The sequence below is a fragment of the Rhinatrema bivittatum genome, chromosome 4 (assembly GCF_901001135.1).
Source record: "Rhinatrema bivittatum chromosome 4, aRhiBiv1.1, whole genome shotgun sequence".
Lineage (NCBI taxonomy): Eukaryota > Metazoa > Chordata > Amphibia > Gymnophiona > Rhinatrematidae > Rhinatrema > Rhinatrema bivittatum.
The window spans coordinates 83737342-83760833 of NC_042618.1; the positions used below are offsets into that span (position 1 = coordinate 83737342).

Consider the following 23492-nt stretch of genomic DNA (forward strand, 5'->3'; position numbering starts at 1 on the left):
CAAGGGCCTGTCCTGTAGTTCTTTGAGGGTGCAAGTGGCTGCCCTTGGTTGTTTACGTTGTTCGGTGGAAGGGGGGATGCTGGCATCACATCCAGACGTTGCATGGTTTCTCAAGGGGGCAAAGCATTTGCGTCCACCGCTGCTTGTTCCCTGTCCCTCCTGGAACTTAAACGTGGTGTTAAGGGCCTTGTGTGGCCCACTGTTCGAACCACTGAAGAGGGTAACCCTGAAGGACCTCGCGTTGAAGGTAGTCTTTTTGGTGGTGATCACTTCGGCTCGGCGTGTTTCAGGACTTCAGTTGTTGTCCTGTAGGGAACCTTTCTTGCGGATCTCTGAGTCCGGAATTAGTCTCCGGACGGTTCTCTCCTTTCTACTGAAAGTAGTTTCTTATTTTCATTTGAACCAGTCTGTGGAGCTTCCAGCATTTGCGCAACTTAACAGGTCGGATCCTTCTTCCAAGGACTTGATGAAACTGGATGTGCGTAGGGCTCTTCTGCGCTATCTAGAGGTCACTAATAGTTTCCGGGTTTCGGATCATCTCTTTGTCCTCTGGAAGGGTCCTAAAAAGGGTAATATGGCATCCAAGGCTTCCATCTCGCGTTGGTTGAAGGAGGCCATTAATTCTGCATACCTTTTAGGTGGTCGGCCCTTGCCTTTGGGTCTGAAGGCGCATTCTACGCATTCACAGGCGGCCTCCTGGGCGGAGTGCCACCAGATCTCTCCACAAGAGATCTGCAGAGCAGCGACTTGGAAATCGTTGCATACGTTTGCGCGTCATTATAGACTGCATGTTCAGGCCTCCAGGGAGGCAAATTTCAGAGCAGGTGTCCTGCGAGCGGGCCTCTCCGGGTCCCATCCCAAGTAGTAGGAGCTCTGGTACATCCCAGGAGTCTGGACTGATCCGGTACGTACAGGGAAAAGAAAATTAGGTCTTACCTTCGATAATTTTCGTTCCTGTAGTACCAAGGATCAGTCCAGAGTCCCGCCCACTTCTGCATTGAGTCGGAGAGTCCGCTGTTCCTACAATTTCCCTAAATTTTTTCTTGGGCTGGGAAGATTCTTATTCCTGTCTGTTTTCGGGTCAAGTTCCTTGTTGGGGGTAGTGACCCGAGGGTTTCCCGGTTGAACTTCATGAGTTTGCAGCTGGGGATTATTCTGCTTTGACATTGCGTAATACTGGAAGGCTGTGGGTGGCACCCTGGTATTTATGGCAGAGCCTGTTAAGTTTTGCTCTGTCTCCATCTGCTGGTGCGGAGGCATAGCCCAGGAGTCTGGACTGATCCTTGGTACTACAGGAACGAAAATTATCGAAGGTAAGACCTAATTTTCTTTTCCCATTCGCCTGGAGCATCAGCATTTTCTGAGATTCGCAGTGCTGGGTCAGCATTTCCAATTTCAGGCTCTCCCCTTCGGACTGGCCACAGCTCCTCGCACATTCACCAAAGTAATGGTGGTAGTGGCAGCAGCTCTTCGGCACGAGGGGGTGTTGGTGCACCCTTATCTCGACGATTGGTTAATTTGGGAGAAATCATTGGACAGCTGCCGTTCTTCGGTTCAGAAAGTTATTCGTCTGCTAGAGTTTTTCAGCTGGGTGGTCAGTCGGGCGAAGAGTCATTTAGAGCCATCCTAGACACTAGACTACCTTGGGGCTCGTTTCGACACGAAGCAAGCAGAGTGTTTCTCACACAGGAGAGAATGATCAAGCTACAGTCACAATTTCGCCGCTTGTTGGCGTTGAAGGTGCCCCAAGCCTGGGATTTTTTTGCAGGTTCTGGGATCGATGGCCTCAACCCTGGAATTAGTGCCGTGGGCCTTCGCACATATGCGCCCATTTCAGAGGGCCCTGTTGGAGAAATGGAATCCTCTGTTGCAGGCTTTTCATTTACCGGTCTTGCTGGATGCGTCAGCACAGAGCAGCCTCTCTTAGTGGCTACAGTCGTCCAATCTGCAGCCATCTCTTTTTCACAAAAAAGAACCCGGCGCCCGCCTGGGATGTAGAAGGTCTAATAAAACCTTTGGCTAGGTTTTCCTTAATATAGGTGGACATAGCCTGGGTCTTAGGAAGTGAGAAGCGGGTAAGCTCTGCCCTTGGGAGATGTGCTACCGGGTAGTAGTTCGATTGGGCAGTTGAACTTCCGGAGTGGAGGTAAGATGTCAGCTTGCTGTTTGGAGAAGACATCTTGGTAGTCTGCATAGGGTGTGGGTAGCCCAGGATGGGGCGTTGAGGTTAGAACTGGAACGGATGGGGAGACCCGTCGTAGACAATGGGTCTAGCACCAGGGGCCCCACTGGGTAAGCTGGAGTGACTCCCAATCAAAATGTGGGGAGTGCAATTGTAGCCATGGTAGACCGAGGATTATGGGGTTTACTGACCGCTTGAGGATCAGAAGGGTTATCTCTTCTTCGTGGAGAGTCCCTACGGTCAGTCGGATGGGCTAGGGTGTGATGGGTGATGCGATCAGGCAAATGTTCTCCATGTATGGAGGTGATTCGCAAAGGCACCTCAAGAGGTTGTGTAGGAATTTGGAATAGTGTAACAAGTTCTTCGAGTATGAAATTCCCACCAGCCTCAGTATCCACGAGGGCGGTGATGGAGAAGGAGTATGTCTCCCTGAGGAGGGAGACAGGCAGCAAAAGCTGAGGGCTGGTAACCGTAGTGCCCAAGCTCTCTGCAGAAGCTTTCCAGATGATAGGCGACGCGTGGTCCAGACAGAGCATGGATCTCATGGCCACATTAGAGAATGCCAAGGCTCCTTGTTTCTTCAGTCTGTGCAGGGAGCCAGGAGTGGATGCCCTGGTTCTTCCTTGGCCAACGGAAGTCCTACTGTATGTATTTCTGCCCGGGCCACTAATCGGCAGAGTGCTTTGAAGAATAGAGGCTCATCTGGAAACGGAAAATGTCATTATGTCTCTGTATCGCTCCATGGTGAGACAGCACCTTGAATACTGTGTACAATTTTGGTCGCATCTCAAAAAAGATATAGTTGCGATGGAGAAGGTACAGAGAAGGGCAACCAAAATGATAAAGGGGAATGGAATAGCTCCCCTATGAGGAAAAGGCTGAAGAGGTTAGGCCTTTTCAGCTTGGAGAAGAGATGGCTGAGGAGGGGGGGGGGGGGGGATATGATAGAGGTCTTTAAGATCATGAGAGGTCTTGAATGAGCAGATGTGAATTGGTTATTTACACTTTAGGATAATAGAAGGACATGGGGGCATTCCATGAAGTTAGCAAGTAGCACATTTAAGACTAATTGGAGAAAATTCTTTTTCACTCAACGCACAATTAAGCTCTGGAATTTGTTGCCAGAAGATGTGGTTAGTGCAGTTAGTGTAGCTGGGTTCAAAAAAGGTTTGGATACGGTCTTGGAGGAGAAGTCCATTAACTGCTATTAATCAAGTTTACTTAGGGAATAGCCACTGCTATTAATTGCATCAATAGCATGGGATCTTCTTAGTGTTTGGGTAATTGCCAGGTTCTTGTGGCCTAAAACCTCACGGGAACTAAAAAATTCTAACTTATCCCTATCAATTAAAAAGCAGATTGAAAATACAAACTTTGAAATGTTTGTATGCTAATGCCAGAAGTCTAAGAAGTAAGATGGGAGTATTAGAATGTATAGCAGTGAATGATGACATAGAGTTAATTGGCATCTCAGATACATGGTGGAAGGAGGACAACCAATGGGACAGTGCTATAACGGGGTACAAATTATATCGCAATGACAGGATAAACATCCTGCATGAGACTAAATGCACAATTGAATCTTTATGGGTAGAAATCCCTTGTGTGTCGGGGAAGACTATAGTGATAGGGGTATACTACCGTCCACCTGGTCAAGATGGTGAGACTGACAGTGAAATGCTAAGAGAAATTAGGGAAGCTAACCAAATTGGTAGTGTGGTAATAATGGGAGACTTCAATTACCCCAATACTGACTGGGTAAATGTATTATCGGGACACGCTACAGAAATAAAGTTCCTAGATGGAATAAATGATAGCTTTATGGAGCAATTGGTTCAGGAACCGACGAGAGAGGGAGCAATTTTAGATCTAATTCTCAGTGGAGCACAGGATTTGGTGAGAGAGGTAACGGTGGTGGGGCCGCTTGGCAATAGTGATCATAATATGATCAAATTTGAATTAACGACTGGAAGGGGGGCAGTAAGCAAATCCACGGCTCACATGCTAAACTTTCAAAAGGGAAACTTTGATAAAATGAGAAAAATAGTTAGAAAAAAACTGAAAGGAGCAGCTACAAAAGTAAAAAGTGTGCAAGAGGCATGGTCATTGTTAAAAAATACCATTCTAGAAGCACAGTCCAGATGTATTCCACACATTAACTGAATGGCAGGGGGAAAAAGATACGGAACTAACAGCAGGAGGTGAGGGAAATGAATGACTGCGATGCGATGTGTGACCACGCCCCCCCTGACGTCACTGGGAGCTCCGGCGAAGGTTGAAGAGCGCCTCACCATCAGGCGCCGGCGAGCGGGGAGGCCACCCTCCATCCTGGGCCCGCGCGAGAACTGAACACCTAACTGAATGGCAGGGGGAAAAAAGATACGGAACCAACAGCAGGAGGTGAGGGAAATGAATGATTGCGATGCAATGTGTGACCACACCCCCCCCTGACGTCACTGGGAGCTCCGGCGACGGTTGAAGAGCGCCTCACCATCAGGCGCTGGCGAGCGGGGAGGCCACCCTCCATCCTGGGCCCCCGCGAGAACTGAACACCTAACTGAATGGCAGGGGGAAAAAAGATACGGAACTAACAGCAGGAGGTGAGGGAAATGAATGACTGCGATGCGATTTGTGACCACGCCCCCCCTGATGTCACTGGGAGCTCCGGCGACGGTTGAAGAGCGCCTCACCATCAGGCGCCGGCGAGCAGGGGAGGCCACCCTCCATCCTGGGCCCCCGCGAGAACTGAACACCTAACTGAATGGCAGGGGGAAAAAAGATACGGAACCAACAGCAGGAGGTGAGGGAAATGAATGATTGCGATGCGATGTGTGACCATGCCCCCCCTGACGTCACTGGGAGCTCCGGTGACGGTTGAAGAGCGCCTCACCATCAGGCGCTGGCGAGCGGAGAGGCCACCCTCCATCCTGGGCCCCCGCAAGAACTGAACACCTAACTGAATGGCAGGGGGAAAAAAGATACGGAACTAACAGCAGGAGGTGAGGGAAATGAATGACTGCGATGCGATGTGTGACCACGCCCCCCCCTGACGTCACTGGGAGCTCCGGCGACGGTTGAAGAGCACCTCACCATCAGGCGCCGTGCGTCGCATGCCGAAGGGGCGCAACAAAGGGGCTCTCCCCTTTGTGCACCCCTTCGTGCAACCCTTGTGCTTCTAAAAAAAAAAAAAAAAATCTTTTATATTTTTCTGTTATGTAACCTTTATTCCAATTCTTTACCTTTACTTTTCGCTTGTTAACAATTTTAATTAGAAATGTTCATTGTATTAGACTATGGAAATTTATTTCCTGCTATTCTGTTTAATGTAAACTGGTATGATTTACATCGGATGTAAGAATGTCGGTATATAAAAATTATAAATAAATAAATTAATTAATTAAGAAAGGTGGAAAGAAGGCAAAACTGTTACCGGCATGGTTAAAAGGGGAGGTGAAAGAAGCTCCTTAGCCAAAGGATCTTCATTCCAAAATTGGAAGAAGGATCGAACAGAGGAAAATAGGAAAATGCATAAACGTTGGCAAGTTAAATGTAAGACATTGATAAGACAGGCTAAGAGAGAATTTGAAAAGAAGCTGGCCGTAGAGGCAAAAGCTCAAAGTTAAAACTTTTTAAAATATATCCAAAGCAGAAAGCCTGTGAGGGAGTCAGTTGGACCGTTAGATGGTCGAGGGGTTAAAGGGGCACTTAGAGAAGATAAGGCCATCATGGAAATATTAAATGATTTCTTTTCTTCGGTGTTTACTGAAGAAGATGTTGGGGAGGTACCCGTACTGGAGAAGGTTTTCATGGGTAATGATTCAGATGGACTGAACCAAATCACGGTGAACCTAGAAGATGTGGTAGACCTGATTGATAAACTGAAGAGTAGTAAATCACCTGGACCAGATGTATACCATCCGGTCTGTGGTGTATACCAGGGCCTCTGGAAGGAATGCAGGGCCTCTGGAAGCTGGTTCCTTCATAAGTCTGACCTATTAGTAAAAATTTGAAATCTATCATTAAAATCATCCATTGTACCTGAAGACTGGAGGATAGCTAATGTAACCCCCATATTTAAAAAGGGCTCCAGGGGAGATCCGGGAAATTACAGACCAGTTAGCCTGTCTTCAGAGCCAGGAAAAATAGTGGAAAGTATTCTAAACATCAAAATTGCAGATCATATAGAAAGACATGGTTTAATGGAACAAAGTCAGCATGGCTTTACCCAAGGCAAGTCTTGCCTCACAAATCTGCTTCACGTTTTTGAAGGAGTTAATAAACATGTGGCTAAAGGTGAACCAGTAGATGTAGTGTACTTGGATTTTCAGAAGGCATTTGACAAAGTTCCTCATGAGAGGCTTCTAGGAAAAATAAAAAGTCATGGAATAGGTGGTGATGTCCTTTCGTGGATTACAAACTGGCTAAAAGACAGGAAACAGAGAATAGGATTAAATGGACAATTTTCTCAGTAGAAGTGAGTGGGCAGTGGAGTGCCTCCGGGATCTGTATTGGGACCCTTACTTTTCAATATTTATTTATTTTTATTTATTTTTAATATACCGATATTCAGGACAAGGGTCCTATCACACCGGTTTACATCAAAACAAGGGGAAACCAAAGAACATGAGAAGTTACGTATAACAAGGGTGATGAATTCATGACAACTTGATATGAAGATAACTAAGCTTTAACAAGATAACTAAGCTTTAACAAATAACTTAACTCAGTATGAAGAGAGCTTAGTATGAAAATGACTTAGCGTTAACACGAAATTTAACTCAACTCATAAGGGAGGATGGGGCTTTCGGGGGGGGAGGGAGAGGGAGGACGAAGGGTTGGGAAAGGGGGTCGAGGGGGCAAGGTAGCAGGAGAGAGGGGTAATTATCACGGGATATATTTATAAATGATCTGGAAAGAAATACAAGTGAGGTAATCAAATTTGCAGATGATACTAAATTGTTCAGAGTAGTTAAATCACAAGCAGATTGTGATAAATTGCAGGAAGACCTTGTGAGGCTGGAAAATTGTGCATCAAAATGGCAGATGAAATGTAATGTGGATAAGTGCAAGGTGATGCATATAGGGAAAAATAACCCATGCTATAATTACACAATGTTAGGTTCCATATTAGGTGTTACTACCCAAGAAAGAGATCTAGGTGTCATAGTGGATAACACATTGAAATCGTCTGTGCAGTGTGCTGCGGCAGTCAAAAAAGCAAACAATGTTGGGAATTATTAGAAAGGGAATGGTGAATAAAACGGAAAATGTCATAATGCCTCTATCACTCCATGGTGAGACTGCACCTTGAATACTGTGTACAATTCTGGTCGCTGCATCTCAAAAAAGATATAATTGCGATGGAGAAGGTACAGAGAAGGGCTATCAAAATGATAAGGGGAATGGAACAGCTCCCCTATGAGGAAAGACTAAAGAGGTTAGGACTTTTCAGCTTGGAGAAGAGACGGCTGAGGGGGGGATATGATAGAGGTGTTTAAAATCATGAGAGGTCTAGAACGGGTAGATGTGAATCGGTTTTTTACTCTTTCAGATAATAGACTAGGGGGCACTCCATGAAGTTAGCATGTGGCACATTTAAAACTAATCGGAGAAAGTTCTTTTTCACTCAACGCACAGGTAAACTCTGGAATTTGTTGCCAGAAGATGTGGTTAGTGCAGTTAGTAAAGCTGTGTCTAAAAAAGGATTGTATAAGTTCTTGGAGGAGAAGTCCATTACCTGCTATTAATCAAGTTGACTTAGATAATAACCACCGCTATTACTAGCAACTTTAACATGGGTACTTGCCAGGTTCTTATGGCCTGGATTGGCCACTGTTGGAAACAGGATGCTGAGCTTGATGGACCCTTGGTCTGACCCAGTAAGGCATGTTCTTATGTTCTTAATCCAATAAAGGACTTTGTTCCATTAAATCATGCCTTTCTATATGTTCTGTGATTTTGATGTTTAGAACACTTTCCACTATTTTTCCTGGCACTGAAGTCAGGCTAACTGATCTGTAGTTTCCCGGATCGCCCCTGGAGCCCTTTTTAAATATTGGGGTTACATTAGCTATCCTCCAGTCTTCAGGTGCAATGGATGATTTTAATGATAGGTTACAAATTTTTACTAATATGTCTGAAATTTCATTTTTGAGTTCCTTTAGAACCCTGGGATGTATACCATCCGGTCCAGGTGATTTACTACTCTTCAGTTTATCAATCAAGCCTACCACAACTTCTAGGTTCACCGTGATTTGGTTCAGTCCATCTGAATCATTACACATGAAAACCTTCTCCGGAACGGGTATTTCCCCAACATACTCTTTAGTAAACACCGAAGAAAAGAAATCATTTAATATTTCCGCGATGGCCTTATCTTCTCTAAGTGCCCCTTTAAACCCTCGATCATCTAACGGTCCAACTGACTTCTTCACAGGCTTTCTGCTTCGGATATATTTTAAAACGTTTTTATTGTGAGTTTTTGCCGCTACGGCCAACTTCTTTTCAAATTCTCTCTTAGCCTATCTTATCAATGTCTTACATTTAACTTGCCAACGCTTATGTATTATCCTATTTTCTTCTGTTGGATCCTTCTCCCCTTTCTTGCTGACTAGCGCGATCGACGAACGGACCGAGCACTCTCCACGATCCCGCAGGCGCTGGGAGAAGGGCCCGCGCAGCCGGCGCAGGACCCATCGGGGTAAGGCCTTAACTTCTCGCCCTACCACCGACGGCACCGGCCACGAGGCTTTAATCTACGCGCTCAATTCGGAATTACTTACCTCCAGCCGGCCTCCCCTTGCCGCATCGAATCGCCACGAGTCGAGTCGCACGGCCGATGACGTCACAGAAGAGCGACTAAGGCGGGGGATTTAAATCTCCGCTCCAGCCGGAATCGCTCCCTTTCTTGCTGACTAGCGCGACCGACGAACGGACCGAGCACTCTCCACGATCCCGCAGGCGCTGGGAGAAGGGCCCGCGCAGCCGGCGCAGGACCCATCGGGGTAAGGCCTTAACTTCTCGCCCTACCACCGACGGCACCGCACCGGCCACGAGGCTTTAATCTACGCGCTCAATTCGGAATTACTTACCTCCAGCCGGCCTCCCCTTGCCGCATCGAATCGCCACGAGTCGAGTCGCACGGCCGATGACGTCACAGAAGAGCGACTAAGGCGGAGGATTTAAATCTCCGCTCCAGCCGGAATCGCTCCCTTTCTTGCTGACTAGCGCGACCGACGAACGGACCGAGCACTCTCCACGATCCCGCAGGCGCTGGGAGAAGGGCCGCGCAGCCGGCGCAGGACCCATCGGGGTAAGGCCTTAACTTCTCGCCCTACCACCGATGGCACCGCACCGGCCACGAGGCTTTAATCTACGCGTTCAATTCGGAATTACTTACCTCCAGCCGGCCTCCCCTTGCCGCATCGAATCGCCATGAGTCGAGTCGCATGGCCGATGACGTCACAGAAGAGTGACTAAGGTGGCAGTCAATCTATAAAACTTAAAGCAAGCTAGGCGTCACGCGCCGAGCGTCACGCACCGAAGGGGCGTGCCCCTTTGTTTCGCCCCTTTGTTTCGATCCTCGCTTCCCCGAGCAGCTTCACAACATTACCGCACCAGAGCTCTTCCAGCGTCCATATTGCTCAAGCTCTCCCAGCTCTCACCTAGCAAGTACCATCCTGCGCCCAGCCTGCGCCATCTCAGCAAGCTTTCAGAATACGTAAGTGACTACAGCTGGAAGACCCATACCCACGAAAGTGACTACAGCCTATGACTACAGCCTCAACAATACAATAGTAACAAACAGTAAAAGCGCTGAAGCTCTACGATACTTATTGCCTGCATTAAAGCCACTACCCGTTATAGCCACCGTAGTATCCAGTCCAGCCACTCCAGCATCCAGTCCAGTCACTCCAGCATCCAGTCCAGCCACTCCAGCTTCCAGTCCAGCAAACTAAGAAGAATGTCTCCATCCTTTCCAATCCCAATCCTCCCTCACGGTCCACCTTCCAAAGGACATTCAACTCGACACGCCCACTACCAGAACCTTAAATCCATCTCTCCAATCATGATCACTCCCATTACCCAACTGCTAGGCCTCACACTATTTACGTTAACACTATTCAATGCACAATCCCTAACTAAAAAATCAGTAATACTAAATGACTATCTCATCGATGTGAAACCGGACATATGCGCAATTACTGAGACATGGCTCAAACCTTCAGACACTGCAATAATTAACCAACTACCCACAGAGACATACAACTTCTTCTCCATCCCACGTCAGGGAAAAAAAAAAGGAGGAGGAATCCTCCTAGCTACAAAAAAGGTCCTCAGATTCACTCAACACTCCTCCAATACAGACTCGAAACTCGAATTTGGCTTCTTCTCATCAGACAAACTCCAAATTTTACTTCTCTACGCTCCTCCAGGTTTACTGGAAACAGACGCATCTCCCCTGGTCGAACTAACTACCTCCCTTATCAATCTAGATGCCCCAGCGATAATCTTAGGTGACTTCAACCTGCACGTCAACAACTCCAAATTATCACCCAACTGCGAAGCCCTACTCACAGCATACTCTGCTTTAGGTTTCACTCAACTAGTTAACAAACCCACACACAAAGCCGGACACACGTTAGACCTTATCTTCATCAATACAGCAATCAAACTGGTCCAGCACCCAACCTGCACGAAGGTACCATGGTCAGATCACTCCCTCATAACCTCCTCATTCTCAATAAAAGATACCAGTCCAACTCGCATACCCTCACATTGCTTCACTTACAGGAAAACATGCACCTCAGAAGATCTTAGCAATCACTTATTATCACATCTCACCCAAGTAGACTTCACCAACCCGAATTCAGCGCTTCGATCTTGGAACAACATCACGGAATCGATAGCCAACAAGCTATGCCCCCTAACAACAAAAAATCCTCACCCCAACTCGTCCAAAAGACAACCATGGTTTACTCTAGAGCTAAGAAAGCTTAAATTATTGCTAAGACAAAATGAGGCTAAATGGCGTAAAAACCCATGCACCATCACTCTATCTACCTATAAATCTACCCTTCACCAATACAAATCCAATACATTAAGATCCAAAAGGAACTACTACGCATCCAAGATCCACCACCTAATCTTCGACGCTAAAGCCCTCTTTAGCTATGTCTCCAACCTCACTCAAATAAACTCATCAGAAATCGCTCTCAACCAAGCCAAATCTAAAGCGGAAGAACTAGCGCTATTTTTCAATAACAAAATCAGCAAACTTCTAACTCAGCTGCCCACTAACACTGCATCTACTTCTATACCACCTCAGACTACCTTCAAAAATACCCGCTTAGAAGAACTGGAACTAACTTCTTCCATCGAGATCCAAGGTATTCTACGGAAAATGAAACCATCTTCTCACCCTTCGGACCACATCCCCTCGAAATTGCTTCTATCAATTCCTGACTCCATCTCCAAATCCCTGTCAGACATCATAAATTGCTCAACAACACAAGGTTCTTACCCAGATGACCTAAAATTGGCCTCTCTCAAACCATTACTCAAGAAACCAAATCTAGATCCTAATGACCCAAACAACTACAGACCTATCGCCAACCTCCCCTTCATAGCTAAGATTATGGAGAAACTGGTGAACTCCCGACTCTCAAACTACATTGAAGAAAACAACCTCCTATTCCCATCACAATACGGTTTCCGCAAAACACTAAGCACGGAGTCCCTCCTCATTTCCTTAACGGATCACCTCATCCTGGGCCTCGATAAAGGGCAAGCCTTCTTACTGATCCTACTGGACCTTTCCTCAGCCTTTGACACCGTCAATCATTCCTTACTCATTAACCAGTTAGCCTCCATAGGCATCTCAGGCACAGCACCATCTTGGTTCATATCATTTCTCAGCAATAGAGGATACAAGGTCAAGATACAGAACAAAGAATCCTCTCAACATCCGTCGTCAGTAGGAGTCCCACAGGGGTCCTCCCTGTCTCCTACTTTATTTAACATTTACCTTATACCATTATGCCAACTTCTCACCGACCTCAACCTCAAACACTACCTTTACGCGGACGATATCCAGGTCCTGATACCCATTAAGGATTCCTTCGCTAAAATTCTGGCTTACTGGGATACATGCCTTCAAAAAATTAAACTCCTCCTCACCAGCCTAAACTTGGTATTAAACTCCGGTAAAACTGAACTCCTGCTCATCGCCTCAGAAAATAACACCATCACCTCTGCACAACAAGCCACGCCAAAAATCACACAAGTGAGAGACCTAGGAGTCCTAATTGATAATCGCCTGAATTTCAAAGCCACTATTAACAAAACCACCAAAGACTGTTTCTACAAACTACAAGTGCTGAAAAGAATTAGACCTCTTTTCCATGCCCAAGATTTTAGAACCATTCTACAAGCAATCATTTTTTCAAAATTAGACTATTGTAACACCATCCTACTCGGCCTTCCCGCTTCATACACTAAACCGCTCCAGATGGTGCAAAATGCAGCTGCACGAATTCTAACAAATACCAGGAGAAGGGACCACATAACCCCCATACTAAAGAGCCTCCATTGGCTACCTATACACTTTAGAATAATATACAAGGCCATTCTCACCACATACAAAATCACCCACCAACTGGCTCCCATCGACCTACAGATCCCCCTCCGACTACACAATTCGTCAAGACCGACAAGAGATGCATACAAGGGATCGCTACAGGTACCACCGTCCAAATCTACCAGACACTGCACACTAAGAGACCGGGCTTTCTCTACAGCCATCCCACCGTTATGGAACTCCATCCCCTCAAATCTCAGAACAGAACCTTGCATCTCAACCTTCAAAAAAAGACTAAAGACCTGGATATTCTTACAAGCCTTCCCGGACGCCAACATAGTCAACTAATCTCCAACTACACCTTGGTTATCCATTCTATTGTTTTACATATGTAAATTAATAACCTATCCTTTCTCTTCCTTCTCATCCAAGTTCTTATCACCCTGTTATATGTAACTGCCTTTTCAGCACCTTTGTTATAGTTATGTTTACTATGCACCCCTGTTTTATGTGAACCAGCATGATGTGACTGCTGTCTCGAATGCCGGTATATAAAAATTTGAAATAAATAAATAAAATAAATAAATAAATTTTTGAATGAAGGTCTTTTGGCTAAAATAGCTTCTTTCACCTCCCCTTTTAACCATGCCGGTAATCGTTTTGCCTTCTTTCCACCTTTTTTAATGTATGGAATACATCTGGACTGTGCTTCTAGGATGGTATTTTTTAACAATGACCACGCCTCTTGCACACTTTTTACCTTTCTAGCTGCTCCTTTCAGTTTTTTTCTTACAATTTTCTCATTTTATCAAAGTTTCCCTTTTGAAAGTTTAGCTTGAGAGCTGTGGATTACTGCTTTACTGGTCCCCTTCCAGTCATTAATTCAAATTCTTCATGCCCTTAAACAATTTCCTTTATTGTAGACTGAAAAAATCAGGCACTTTGGTTAATTATATTGGATTTCTGATATTTTTTTTTTTGTAGGTCCTACCAAACGAATCTGGAAGAGCTGGGTCTACGTGTGTCCTTCCCAGAGGCCAGCAGTGTCTCAGTCCTAGTACACACGGTGCCCGTCTGTTTTGTTGAGAGAGAGGCCACGGAAGCTCGTCGGGGGAGGCAGACTGTGACCAAGAGTTTTGTAGAGGTGGGTAGCAGAGTGTGCATAGGGCTTTGGTCACCCTTCAGAACTGTGCTTTTTACACATTCTTGCAAAGTGTTTCTTTTGACCCTGAGAGTGTTTACAGTTTTTATTCTTTTTTTCCCTTCGTAGGAGTTTATTCAGGAGCAGATAGAGGTGAGCTTAGTCTTGCATGGGGAGAGTTGAAGGGAAGCCCTGCCTTGATATCATCAGACCCGTCATCTGGTGTTACTTTGCTGCTTTTAGCTGCTGCAGACTGCAGGTGGAGCACGTGGAAGCCTTCCCCCAACTGTCCTTAAGGTTCTAGCATCTCAGGCATGCCGAGGTAAGTCAGTATATCGTACACTTTGGCCACAGCAGCCCTCTGATTTTTGCCCTGCTACAGTCCTACACTGGGGTTGTATTGTGATCCATTAGGCTCCTTTATTATGTCCTACAGAGAAATGGAGACCTGGGCACTCCCAGGCTGGGATAATAGGGTCTGTGGGATGAGGGGCATGGTACTGCTGTGTAAGCTGCTGTATATTCAATTGTAAACACTTTGTGTTAATTCTCATAGGACAAACAGGATGGTTTGTCCTATGAGAATGGAAAAAATAGTAAACAGACAACTGACGGAGTACCTTGACAACAACAAAATTCTAGCACCATCTCAATTCGGCTTTCGCAAAGAACAGAGTACTGAAACTCTTTTAATCTCTTTAACTGACACAATACTCCTGAATCTTGATAAAAAACAATCCTGCTTACTCATACTCCTCGATCTATCAGCCGCATTCGACACGGTGAAACACTCTCTACTCTTGGAACGTCTAGCCGACATCGGAATCAAAGACACCACTCTAAATTGGTTTAAGTCATTTCTACAAAACAGATTTTACAAAGTCAGAATCAACAACAATGAATCACACCCTGTCGACTCCTCTATGGGAGTCCCGCAAGGCTCCTCATTATCACCGACTCTTTTCAACATATACCTTTTACCGCTATGCCAGCTCCTCTCCAAACTTAACCTTAAACATTTCATTTACGCAGACGACGTACAAATTTTTATACCGATTAAAGAATCCCTTCAAAAAACACTAGAATTCTGGAACACCTGCCTTTTTTCCATCAACAACTTGCTCTCAAGCCTTAACCTAATCCTCAATTCCAATAAAACGGAAATACTCCTTATCTCTCAAGACGGTAACTACGCTAGGCTAGACTCAAACCAAATAAATCAACAATCCTTTTCTGCCCAAGTGAGAAACCTTGGAGTCATCATGGACGATCAACTAAACCTAAAGAGATTCGTCAATAACACTGCTAAGGAGGGCTTCTTTAAATTGCAAGTCCTTAAACGACTCAGACCACTACTACATTTCTAAGATTACCGATCAGTACTCCAAGCAATCATTTTCTCTAAAATCGATTATTGCAATTCTTTGCTAATTGGCATTCCCTGTACGTACCAGGATCAGTCCAGGACACCTGGGTTGTGACTCCGCACCAGTAGATGGAGACAGATTAAAACTTGTGGGCGGAGCCATATATAAGCCCCTGTGCCAGTCACAGCCCCTCAGTCTTACTCTGTCTCCAGTAGATGGTGCAGGTCCAGTCACAGCCCTTCCTGACCTGATTCTGGTGTTTGTCAGGTTTGGTTTTTTGAATTAGTTTTTTGTTAGGTCTAATTGTTCTGGGCTAAATTGGGTTTCTTTTTAATTCTTTCCCGGTTGCCCTGCCTCCCAGGGGAGTTGAGAGGTCCTGAGGGGACTACCCTCCCCCGGTCGAGGCCGCTGCCAGGGTTGAGGACCCGGCTGAGCTAGTGGCAGCGTCAGGGGTGACACCAGGGAGCCTGGTTCACTCACCCCTGCAGGAAATAGGGCTTTCAGAACCAGGGACAGCGCGTTTTTTTCTGTTAAAAAAAAAAAAAAAAAAAGTTTTACTTTTATTTTTTTGCGGCTCTCTGTTCCTTGGCGTTGCCGTTCCGTTTCGGTCGGTGGGGGGCGTCGCCTGCAGGGGGGAGGTCGCCGAATTGCGCCGTTTTGGTTATTTTGAATTTTATTCCTCTGAGGTGAATTTTCTTTTCGCGTCTCTGTTTTCCCGCGTTCGCCGGCATGCCTCGCGGTTCGCAGTGCAGGGCCTGCGGCTCGGCGCGCGCGCGTCTCTCCTGGGACAGCCTTTGTTCGGCTTGTGTCCCGGGTGATGAGGGCACCTCAGCAGCACCTCGGAGAGCTCGGTCCCGGGTCGTGCGATCGCCGCCGCGAGGTGGGGGCCCCTCTGACACTCCTCAGGAGCTGTTCCCGCTTAGCGCGGGAGTGGCAGCCATTTTGGCCACGGGCCGGGAAATTTCCAGAGAGACAGTGGGGGCTTCGTCTCTACCTCCCGCGCTTTCCCCGCAGCGTGACAAGGCGAGGGAGGTCCCCTCGGAGGGGATTCGGTCCCGGGGGGACTCGAGTAGCGATTCAGCGGGTTCCGGAGAATTTTCTGAGGACTTTGCGCTGTTGCTGCGCAAAGTCCTCAGATATAAGCGCAGCAAGCGCATACGGGGGGATGTCTCGCGTACTGCTATCCGCAAGTCCCCGCCTCGGAAAAAGAAGGCCAGGAAGGGTGCGGAGATCGCCCAGGGCTCGTCCCGGGGGAAGCGGCTTCCCCGGGGGCTGCCGCAGGAATCGGATTCCGAGGATTCCCCCGGGACGGATACGGAGGCCTCCGAAGAGCCCCTGATGGGGGCCGGGACGGCAGCACCGGATGCAATGGCACAGCCTAGTGCAGGGAAAGGTGCACAGGCCTTAGACGAGGATGACCCCAAGGTGGTGCGGCTATTCCGCAGAGAGGAACTGTCACCTCTCATCCCAGCCATTCTCCAGGAGCTGGGGATTGAGGCTCCCCCAGTGGTGGTCCGCCAGGAGGCGAACATGGATCCCGTTTTGCTCGGCCTCACAGGGCCGGCGGTCGCCTTCCCTTTTCATTTTTCATCCACGGATATCCTCTTCAAGGAATGGGATACTCCGGAGCTGGGTTTGAAAGTCAGCAAAGCCATGGATAAGCTCTACCCTTTACCGGAGGAGGCGTTGGAACTCCTCAGACTCCCGAAGGTGGATTCGGCGGTCTCCGCTGTCACGAAGAGGTCTACCATCCCGGTCACGGGAGCAACAGCCCTCCGGGATATTCAGGACCGAAAGTTGGAGGTTCAACTCAAAAAGATTTTTGAGGTTTCCGCCCTAGGAGTACGAGCTGCCATTTGCACGAACTTTGCTATGCGTGCTAGTCTGCGCTGGGCCCAGGTATTGCAGGCTAATGCGGATCTCTCTCCGGAGGAGACTTCCCAAGCAGATAGGTTGGAAGCGGCTATTGCATATGGGGCTGATGCGCTCCATGATCTTTTACGCACTTCAGCTAGGTCCATGGTAGCAGCGGTGTCGGCACGCCGTCTTCTTTGGCTACGCAACTGGGCGGCGGATGGTTCGTCCAAGGCTCACCTCGGGGCGTTACCCTTTAAAGGGAAATTGCTGTTCGGAAAGGAGTTAGATGACTTAATGGTTTCACTAGGTGAGAACCGAGCGTTTAAGCTGCCAGAGGATAGGGCCCGGGAGCGCTCTTCGTTTTCCAGCAGAGCTCGTTTCCGGGGACCCCGAAAGTCCAGGCCGCAAAGATCCACCGGGTCCTCTTATAGACCGTCCTCTTCTCGGAACACTCACTGGCAGCAGTCCTTTCGAGGCAAACGTTTTGGCAGGCAAGGAGGAGCCCCGTCGGGTGCAGGGTCCAAGCCTTCGCAATGAAGTTCGGCCGGCCCATCCCTCCTTGCGTCCTCAGCACGTTGTCCCAAACGTGGGGGCGCGTCTATCCTTGTTCCTCGAGGAATGGGCCAGCATTACGTCGGATCAGTGGGTCCTCAATGTGATAAGACACGGTTACGAGTTAGATTTTGCTCGCATCCCAGTGGACAAATTCCTGGTCTCGCCCTGCAAAGATCCCAAGAAGAAAGCGGCGGTGCTAGATACCATTCGAAGACTAGAAAGCTTGGGGGCCATCTCTCCGGTTCCGGCCGATCAGTACGGCAAGGGCCGTTATTCCATTTACTTCATAGTTCCCAAGAAAGACGGCACTTTCCGACCCATTCTGGATCTCAAAGGAGTCAACAGATGCCTTCGGGTCCCTCACTTCAAGATGGAGACCATTCGTTCGGTGATCGCGTCAGTGCGGCCAGGAGAATTCCTTGCGTCACTAGATCTCACAGAAGCATACCTTCATGTGGGCATCCAACCAGCGTTCCAGCGGTTCCTGCGGTTTTGCATTTTGGGAAGACACTTCCAGTTCCGGGCTCTTCCGTTCGGCCTGGCGACAGCGCCTCGGACATTCACGAAAGTGATGGTGGTGGTGGCGGCGCACTTACGTCGGGAAGGCCTCCTGGTTCACCCTTACCTCGACGATTGGCTGATTCGGGCGAAGTCAGAGAGCTTGTGTCGGCAGGCGGTAGCCAAGGTGCTTCAATTCTTGCAGTCCCTGGGCTGGGTGGTCAACTACAACAAGAGTCATCTGGAACCCACTCAGTCCTTGGAGTATCTAGGAGCCGTCTTCGACACAAAACGGGGCAGAGTGATTCTCTCTCAGGAACGGATATGCAAATTACAGTCTCAGGTGCGACGTCTTTTGTCTCAGCACCGTCCGCGAGTCTGGGATTACCTGACGGTTCTCAGATCTATGGCCTCCACGCTGGCGTTAGTCCCTTGGGCATTCGCTCACCTACGGCCGCTGCAGTCTTCATTGCTTTCCCACTGGAAACCGATTTCAGAGGAATTTTATCTTCCACTGCCTCTCGACAGTCAGGCGCGCTCCAGCCTGAGCTGGTGGCTGGACTCCAAACATCTCTCCTGTGGAGTATCTCTTCTCCTTCCCAACTGGACAGTGGTGACCACGGATGCCAGTCTTTCCGGTTGGGGTGCAGTTTGCCAAGGGAAATCGGTTCAAGGTCTGTGGTCAGAAGATCAGACCCGGTGGTCTATCAACCGCCTAGAGTCCAGGGCAGTCTGTCTGGCACTGCAAGCTTTTCTACCCCTCGTACGAGGAAAGGCGATCCGAGTATTGTCGGACAACGCTACCACCGTGGCTTACATCAATCGCCAGGGCGGGACGAAAAGCCCTCAAGTAGCGGAGGAAGCGCGTTCCTTGATGGCCTGGGCAGAGCGGCATCTCAGCGATCTCGCTGCGTCTCACATAGCAGGAGTCGACAATGTCCAGGCGGACTTCCTCAGCCGGCACCACCTGGATCCGGGAGAGTGGGAGCTGGCGGAAGAAGCGTTTCTTCTCATTTGCAGGACTTGGGGAACGCCCCACATGGACCTGATGGCCACGTGGAACAACTCAAAAGCTCCGAGATTTTTCAGTCGACGCCGAGAAAGAGGAGCAGAAGGGGTCGACGCGTTAGCTCTTCCCTGGCCAGCGGAGGTGCTACTGTATGTGTTCCCACCGTGGCCCATGATCGGCAAAATCCTGCGGCGCATAGAATTGCACCCGTCCAACGTGATCATGGTGGCGCCGGAATGGCCGCGCCGTCCGTGGTTTGCGGATCTGATCCAATTGTCGGTGGCGCCGCCCCTTCGTCTACAGGGGTTTCCGGGGCTCCTTCGTCAGGGCCCCGTCTGTTTAGAGGATGCGGATCACTTCTGTCTCGCGGCATGGCTTTTGAGAGGAATCGATTGAAGCGCAAAGGTTACTCAGATGCGGTAGTTGCCACGTTGCTGAGATCCAGGAAGCAGTCTACATCTCTGGCTTATGTTAGAGTCTGGGTAGTTTTTGAAGAGTGGTGCGTAGAGCGGGGTCTGGATCCCACTTCCGCTACTATTCCTGATATTTTGGCTTTTCTCCAGGCTGGGCTGGCCAAAGGTTTAGCATGCAGTTCCCTACGTCCAAGTGGCGGCGCTTGGTTGTTTGCGTGGTAAAGTCAGGGGAGTCTCCCTGGCTCTCCACCCTGATATTTCCCGTTTTCTTAGGGGAGCGAAACACCTCCGTCCTCCTTTGCGGTTCCCTTGTCCGTCTTGGAACCTCAACTGGGTGCTCTCGGCCTTATGCTCAGCTCCGTTTGAGCCTCTGAAGCGTTCTACGATCAAAGATCTCACGTTGAAGACTGTATTCCTGATAGCGATTGCGTCGGCTCGTCGAGTTTCCGAGTTGCAGGCTTTGTCCTGTAGGGAGCCCTTCTTGCGCATTTCCGATTCGGGGGATTCCTTGCGGACCGTTCCATCTTTTCTGCCTAAGGTCGTATCGGCTTTTCATTTGAATCAATCAGTTGAACTTCCTTCTTTTGCGGTAGGGGAGTCTTCTGACCCGAAATCAAGGGACTTGAGAAAGCTAGATGTGCGGAGGTCTCTTCTTCGCTATCTAGAGGTCACAAATTCTTTTCGGTTGACGGATCATCTGTTTGTGTTGACATCGGGTCCAAAGAAAGGTTCTGCTGCATCCCGCACGACGATCGCCCGTTGGCTCAAGGAGGCCATTGGTTCCGCGTACATTTTGCGCGGTAAATCACCGCCGGTGGGTCTTCGTGCTCATTCAACGAAGTCTCATGCTGCGTCTTGGGCGGAATTTTCTCAGGTATCGCCTCAAGAGATTTGCAGGGCGGCTACCTGGAAATCGTTGCATACATTCATTAAACATTACCGGTTGGATGTTCAGGCTACTGATGCTGGGGGATTTGGAGAGCGGGACTCTCTGCTTCCCACCCTCGGTAACTTAGCTCTGGTACATCCCAGGTGTCCTGGACTGATCCTGGTACGTACAGGGAAAGGAAAATTAGTTTCTTACCTGATAATTTTCGTTCCTGTAGTACCAAGGATCAGTCCAGGATCCCGCCCGCACTGTTGCGCTATAGTAACGGAGAGTCCGCTCATTGTTGTTTTTTAATACGCTGACCCCTTGTTTTGTTCGCTCTCCCGGTTGGGGAGTCTGTTTTCCTGTAGGGGTGTTGGAGTTGTTTTCGTTTTCTTAGTGAGTTTCTATAGTTAGCTATGTTGGCTTTTGGATTTTCTACTTTGACATTACGTATGACTGAGGGGCTGTGACTGGCACAGGGGCTTATATATGGCTCCGCCCACAAGTTTTAATCTGTCTCCATCTACTGGTGCGGAGTCACAACCCAGGTGTCCTGGACTGATCCTTGGTACTACAGGAACGAAAATTATCAGGTAAGAAACTAATTTTCCTTTCCAGCTAACACCCTTAAACCCCTTCAAATGCTGCAAAACGCCGCAGCCAGGATACTAAGACCAACAAGAGAGACCATATTACCCCCATCTTAAGGAACCTACATTGGCTCCCAATAAAGTACAGAATCTTATACAAAACACTAACAATCGTTCACAAAACCATCCACAAGTTCATTCCTCTGGAACTCAACATTCCACTTCAATTTCATCTACCAACCAGACCAACGAGAACAGCTTACAAAAACACTCTCCTAACAACACACTTCAAAACTTCTCTAAGCAAACGTACCATGTCTGCAGCAGGTCCAACACTATGGAACTCTCTACCGACAGTACTCCGGACAGAACAATGCCCAATCAACTTCAAAAAGAGACTAAAAACCTGGCTATTCGAGCAAGCGTTCCAATTATGATAAGAATATACCTCAACACCACCACACTAGCCAACAGGCTATATAAAGACTTTCAAACCAAGCTTATAATATCACATATTATAATAAGATAAATTTTCGTTTTTGCTTCTATTATGTTCCAAGTTTTTCCCCACGTATTCTGTCCCAAGTTTTATGCCCTGTTCTATGTAATTAGCATTCTCTCATGCTTGTTTTTCAGTTACAATGTAAACCGAGACGATATGCAAATTTTGCATGAATCCCGGTATATAAAAATGTTAAATAAAATAAATGGTAGTCCTCACACATGGGTACATTTGATGGAGCCCAGCATGGAAAACTTATGTCAAAGTTTCTAGAACTTTGACTAGGCACACTGAGCATGCCCAGCATGCCCTAATCCACACGGCCGCTTGGAGTCCCTCTTCAGTCTTTTTTTCCATGGAGCTGTTGCATAGCAGTTTGTGAGCTCGTGGTTTTGTTAAAAAAAAAAAAAAAAAAAAAAAAGTGAACACTTTGCACCGATTCATCAGTGTGTTTTGCAGTTTTTCCTTGATTTGGGTCCCTCTTTGGTTCCCCCCTCGCTTCTCAGTCAGGTTTTTTGCCAGTTCAGTATGTTTTTTTGCTTCGTTCCCCTGTGGCAGCGGTGACTCAGTGCCCGCCGGCATCAACAGCCTGCAGCCTCTCATTTTTTGCCTCTCTTAGTTCATGTCATCAAGGCATCGTCAGGTTTTCGCTGATGCCCCCAGTGCCCAAGGACTATGTCCATCATGGATCCACATGAAGTGTGCATCCTCTGCCTGGGGGCATCACATTTATTATTTATTTATTTATTTATTTTTAATTTTTATATACCGGAATTCCTGTATACAATACAAATCAGTCCGGTTTACATGGAACGAAAAGATAGCCCTGGTCTGGGAAGTCAGATCAGGGTTTTTTTACAAAGAACATTGAACAATAACATATAATCCATTCATAATACAAAGAACATTGAACAATAACAATAAATCCTTAAATATTTTCGTAATTTAATTAAAATTAGGCCAATGGCATGTTGAACTTAAATTAAATGTAAGGTAAATTGAAATTTAATTTTGCTTAAAATTGCATATTATTAACTGTAACACAGTTAATAATATGCAATTTGTCTGGGGGTGCTGCATGTGCAACCAAATGGGGGTGCTGCACATGCACATGCAGCACCCCCAAATGGGGGTGCTGCACCCCCAAATGGGGGTTGCACATGCAGCACCCCCAAATGGGGGTGCTGCATGTGCAACCAAATGGGGGTGCTGCATGTGCAACCAAATGACCCCAAAGGGACGTCTAGCTCACCTCAATAAGATGGAGAAACTGTTTGGGGCGAGCAAGTCCGAGACAGCATCGGCATTGATGCCGAAGGACCGAAGAGCTGCACCAATGGACACTGAGCCCTCAACCCCGGCAGGGCCCTATGTTCCGTCAGTGGCGCCGGGGACTGACCACTGTCGGTCTCTTCCAGGTCAAGGACGTCTGGTTCGTTATCAACCTCGACACCGGGGAAAGACTGGGTCGAGCACAGAGGGAAGCCAAGGAACCATTGACACTGGTCACCTTTGATGCACACGGCCAGGCTCGGGTTGGCACTGGTGCTTGCCGTGATGCCTCCGAAGCAACCCATGGCGAGGAGTGCCGATCCTCAATCTGTGCCGGTGGGTCTGTGACAGTCTCCACCAGTCCAGGTGTCAGTCACTGATCCACCCGAAGCTCCAGGAAAGATCTGGCTTGCCCTTTTACCTCCTAGTCTGTTTTGGCATTGGCAACCTTAGAGGAGGAGTTAAAGTGCAGAGTCCAGCTAGTGGTTGATCGGGTGCTCCAGGGCATTGAGCTGGTGGCACAGACAGTATCGGTGCCTGGGCTCTCCCTGTTAGAACTGCTGCCGGAGCGCCTTAATGTGCTTATCGGTGTCTTACTGACCCAGCTGGCATCGGTTCCCAGGCAGCCACCGGTGACCAGCAGGGCACCGATGCTT

The 23492-nt window shown here is 48.0% G+C and overlaps 1 protein-coding gene across 1 annotated transcript in view; it reads left to right on the forward strand.

Annotated features, from left to right (window-relative positions):
- MLH3 (mutL homolog 3) overlaps positions 1-23492 on the forward strand; it is a 126368-nt gene that overhangs the window by 96531 nt on the left and 6345 nt on the right. The window contains 3 exon segments of the mRNA XM_029598418.1: positions 13746-13905; positions 14032-14055; positions 14146-14224. Coding sequence (XP_029454278.1) covers positions 13746-13905; positions 14032-14055; positions 14146-14224 — 263 coding nt within the window.